This window comes from Orycteropus afer, unplaced genomic scaffold (assembly GCF_000298275.1).
Source record: "Orycteropus afer afer isolate SDZICR_OR568_19922 unplaced genomic scaffold, OryAfe1.0 scaffold00477, whole genome shotgun sequence".
In the NCBI taxonomy this organism is placed as follows: domain Eukaryota; kingdom Metazoa; phylum Chordata; class Mammalia; order Tubulidentata; family Orycteropodidae; genus Orycteropus; species Orycteropus afer.
Genome location: NW_006922064.1, coordinates 2,071,037 through 2,076,222, shown reverse-complemented (window position 1 = coordinate 2,076,222; position 5,186 = coordinate 2,071,037). Strand labels below are relative to the sequence as shown.

Sequence of the window (5,186 nt, the reverse complement as noted above, 5' to 3'; positions counted from 1 at the left end):
ATGTGGCTAAAACCAAAACCAAACCAAACTCACTGCTGTGGAGTCGATTCAACTCATAATGACCTCTCCTTGGATTTCCGAGAAGGTATTGCTATGGAAGTAGATTGCCCAGTCTTCCTTCTGAAGAGTGGCTGGTGGGTTTGAACCACGAGCCATCTGGTTAGCAGTCAAATGCCTTAGGCACTATGCCACCAGAGCTCCCCTTTATGTGGCTAGTGGTTATTGTGTGAGACAATGCAGCTCTGTAGATGTCTAGGTTAATAAGAATAGTTTTATTATTTATTTATTTATTTTAAAAGCTGTTGCATTTATAAGGAGCCTCTGTGGCACAGTGGTTAAACTGCTCAGCTGCCAACCAGAAGGTTGGTGGTTCGAATTCACTACCTGCTCTATAGGAGAAAGATGTGGCAGATGACTTCCATAAAGATTTATGTTGTTGTTATGTGCCGTTGAGTCAGCCCCGACTAATAGCGACCCCTCCTTGGGTTTCCAAGGCAGTATCACTACTGAAATAGATTGCCCCATCTTACTTCCGAGGAGTAGCTGGTGGGTTTGAACCTCAAGCCTTCTGGTTAGCAGTCAAGTGCCTTAGGCACTATGCTACCAGATTTATAGCCTTGGAAAAACCCTATGGGGCACTTCTACTTTCTCCATAGGGTCATCGGTAGTTGGAAGAGAGAGAGACTCTGTGACAGTGGGTTTATTTTTTGTTTTTCTGTTTTTATAGAAATGGTAACTTAGCAGTTTTGGGTTTAATTAATTTGGAACAGAGTTGGGTGTTTTTGTTATGAAGAAAGGGCTAGAGTCTAGATGTCTCATAAGTGTAAGTAAAATTAATTATTTTTAATCGTTTCAAAGAATTAGGTTTTCAGTTATCACTGAACAGTGTTTGAGGGACTTTAGGATCAAATGGAGTGGATGTGTTGCATCTTCCCAGTTGAGGTCCCAGTATGCTGAAAGGTTTAATTATTTAAAGCTGTTTTTCAGTGCTGTATAGCCTCTAGCTAATGTTTACTGATATATGTTCTTACATGTATTAAGCTCTTCTAGTCTTATCATTAAGAAATGATACAGGTTCTTTGCCAAATCTCAGCATACATGTTTTGATATATCAAAATTAAAATCATTCTAGAACTAGTAAAGCTTATTTTTTTAAAAGCCCTTTGGTTATTTAAGGCTCTCTGGTGGCTGTAGTTAAGGAGCTCTGGTGGTGCAGTGGATAAGGCATTTGGCTGCTAACCAGAAGGTCAGCAGTTCAAACCTACCGGCCACTTTGTGGAAGGAAGATGGGGCAATCTAATTCTGTAAAGATTTACAGCCTCAGAAACCCACTAGGGGTCACTATGAGTTGGAATTGACTTGGTGGCAGTGAATCTGGTTTTTGGGTTTTGGTGGCGTACTTGGTAAGGCATTTGCTGCTAACTAGAGGTCAGTGGTTCAAACCCAGCAGCTGCTCTCTGGGAGAAAGATGAGGCAATCTATTTCCATAAACATTTACAACCTTGGAAACCCAGTGGGGGTTGCTATGAGTCAGAATCGACTCAATGGCAGTGGGTTTTGGTTTGGTTATTTATTTAGAAGTTATATTTGATTGCATCTATGGATATTGTAAAGCTCTTAGCATGAACAATTATTTTTAGACCTTTCCATTTTAAGGTAAGATATACCTAAATAATTAATGCTTAAATATGTAATATTTAAAGTATATACTTAAACATAAAACTTTTGCCTTAATTAATGCATTTAAACAAATTTCAGTGTATTATAATAGGCTATCTTTAGTAGAAGTAACTATAAAACAGTGAAATTGCAAAGTAGTAAGTATTTGTTTTTCTTTGAGATTATGTGCTAGTTTTTGGTTATTCCCTCACAACCAGGTTAATACTGTTATAGAGAGGATTATTTATTGAAAATTGAGTACGTTTTCCTTTCTGACCTCATTAATTGAATAAACCGTTTCACATTTATTGTCCACCCACAGTATGTTATAGCAGTTCAGCAGCATACAAGATGCTGAGAATTTAGAGATACTTTCAAGGCACTTTGAACATTTCACCTTCTCCAGTGTGGACTTTAAGTTAGGGAATTTTTATAATTTGAGAAAAAGTTAGCTATTATCAGTAATATTTTATTTTTCTAAAATGAACTTTAAAAGCTTTATAAACAGTTTTATTTGTTACAACTCTCTGAGGTTATTATTTTTCCATAGGCAGTACGAAAATTTATTGAGAACAAGAGATTATCTTAAAAACTTTGAAGTCTTCAGTAGTTACAATACAGGTTGTCTCCAGTTTACCACGTATTAGAGTTCTGACAAACTGCATTTACAACTGTCTAGTTTCTTTGTATGTCTTATTGTTAAAAATATGTACTACTTATAGTGTTGTCGTGCGTAATTGCCCGATGTTATCATTGTCAGATGTTCAGTCCCTGATGTTCAATGTTGAGATTATGAAGCTACTGATAATAAAAGGCGATAAGGAAAACTGAAAAAGAAAATGAGACATTCGACTTAACATTAAACAACTGATTTAGGATGGAGTTGACAAAACGAACCCATTCGTAAATCGGGGACAACAACCTGTACTAGAATTGGCGTATGCTTAATTCCATTCTTTATCCTTTATTTTACCTATGTATGAGATATGAAATGAGTCTTGTTTTATAAAGCGTTCCACTGGACTGCTTTTGTGACTTCGTATCTTTCAGGTTCCACAGGTGAATGTTTCAAGTCTGTTACTGCTAATCTGTAATAGGCTGTCTTTAGTCTATGAGTTTTCTAATGTCACTGTACTTACGTTGAACTCTTATTTTGATGTTGAGCAAATAGGTAGACATATTTTTTAAAAATCAAGCTTTTTAGAAGTATTACTGTTTTTAGAGTATAACCAAAACTCCAAACTCATTGCCGTCCAGTCGAAGCCGACTCATAGTGACCCCTCCTTGGGTTTCCAAGGCAGTATCACTACAGAAATAGATTGCCCAGTCTTCCTTCCGAGGAGTGCCTGGTGGGTTTTAACTGCCAGCCTTCTGGTTAGCAGTCAAATGCCTTAGGCACTACACCAGCATAAAAAATTTGCTTAGTATGTTTTACTTTCTTTGAAGAAAAGGAAAATTGTTACCCATTATCTTATTGTTATGACCATGCACTCTGAAGCTTTAAATTTTACAATGATGAAAGGAGATGAAATAAAATTAATATTAAATTTTTTCACTTATAGTATTAATTTTTTTTGAGTGAAATTCTGATTTATTTGACTATAATATAGACATCATACTCTGAATTTAAAGTCTTTCCTTAATCTTTCATCTTTCAAAGACAGTATAAATAATGTTTTCAAAGATGATTTTCCAAATCAATAACTTTGATTTATATTTGGCAGTGGAGACAGGGAAGTTTTACTTTGATGATCATCTTTTTAGAAATAATGATGTAATCCTTTCAACCCCTAAAATTATTTGCATATGTTCTAAGTTTTACATTTGCTGAACTATTGGATATTTTATAAATGATTCAGATATACATATGAATGATCATATTATAACTTAAGCTTTGTTCAAGAATAGATAGAAAGTAAGTTGATAGGAAACTTATCTCAAATCTAATATTGGTTGTGTTATCAATTAGGTATGTTATCTTGGATAGTATTAATTTTTAAAATAGGTAGTATATGCATCTGGCAAAATATTCAAAAAGGACAAATGGGTGTACAATAACAAGTCTCTTTTCAGCCCCGGGACTTCAGCCATCCTGTTCCCTGTCCTGTGGGTAGCCATTGTTACTGTTTTCATGAAAATCCCACAAGTAGTAGTCTATACAAACATAAGCAATATATACTATATTTTCTCCTTTTCTTTTTGAAAAACAAAAACAAAAACACATCTCTATATGTTTTTTGTCTTAACAGTTAATCTTGGAGATTGTTTAATGCCAGTGCATGAAGAAATTCTTTATTCCTTTTTACAGCTGCATAGTGAGAATTATTAATCACCCGGAAATACTTAGTATAATAGAATTAGCTTAGTGCTATAGTAAATGAATGTAGTACTTTTTAAAAACAGATCATTAAGATTTTTATGATATTAATCTAGATGACTTTTATTTTATATTGGGAAGATGTTAAATCCATTTTTTTCCCTTTCTTCAGATAATCAGACAGCTAAATGGAGTCTGAGCAGCTGTTCCATAGAGGCTACTATAGAAACAGCTACAACAGTATAACAAGTGCAAGTAGTGATGAGGAACTTTTAGATGGAGCAGGTGTTATTATGGACTTCCAAACTTCTGAAGATGACAATTTGTTAGATGGTGACACAACAGTTGGTAAGTTCAGCACTATAACTCTTAATTATTTTGTCATGGATATCTAATAAATATATATGTTGTTTTATTGAGGTTTTAGGTTTTCTGGTGGGCTTTGTTATTTCTTTTATTGAATGCTGGATGTTGTATACGAAAAATTTGTGGTAGCTCTGGAAGATGCTATCATTACTAGAGTGAATTTGTTTTTCTGTCAGGTACGTAGATTTGAAGGTCCCTAGGTGGAGTACATGGTTCGTATTTGACTACTAACCTAAAGATTGCAGTTGGCTTCCAGACTTTCTGAGAGCTGATCATTTTCTGCGAGGATTTCAGTAGAAAGCTTGGGATTTTTAACTAAGACTCTTTTGGTGGACAGTGAGTTTAGTTTTGGTATTTTTGGCATACTGAGATTGCTGACAGTTCTTTTCTTGGTTTCCAGCTCCTTACCCATGCTGTTTAGGAATTGTAAATACCTTGAGGGGAAAAAGTAGCATGGAATGAACTTCACTGTCTCTTATCTCCAGGGTAATGACTTTGGAATCACTTTGCGTTAAAAAACAAAACAAAACAAAAAAAAACCCACTGCCCTCCAATCGGATTGGACTCATAGTGACCCCTCCTTGGGTTTCTAGGGGGGTATCTTTATGGAAGTAGATTGCCCACCCTTCTTTCTGAGGAGTGGCTGGTGGGTTTGAACTGCCAGCCTTCTGGTTAGTAATCAAATGCCTAGGCAGTACACCACTGTTGTTGTTGTTGTTATGTTCCATCGAGTTGGCCCCGACTCATAGCTACCCCTCCTTGGGTTTCCGAGGCAGTATCACTACGGAAGTAGGATTGCCCAACCTTCCTTCCGAGGAGTGGCTGGTGGGTTTGAACCGCCAGC

General features: G+C 35.9%; 1 protein-coding gene across 1 annotated transcript in view; it reads left to right on the top strand.

The window, feature by feature from the left end:
* Positions 1-4,164: 4,164 nt before the first annotated feature.
* CLCN3 (chloride voltage-gated channel 3) overlaps positions 4,165-5,186 on the top strand; it is a 148,815-nt gene continuing 147,793 nt past the window's right edge. Inside the window, exon 1 of the mRNA XM_007954903.2 lies at positions 4,165-4,324. Coding sequence (XP_007953094.1) covers positions 4,165-4,324 — 160 coding nt within the window. The remainder of the gene's footprint in view (positions 4,325-5,186) is intronic.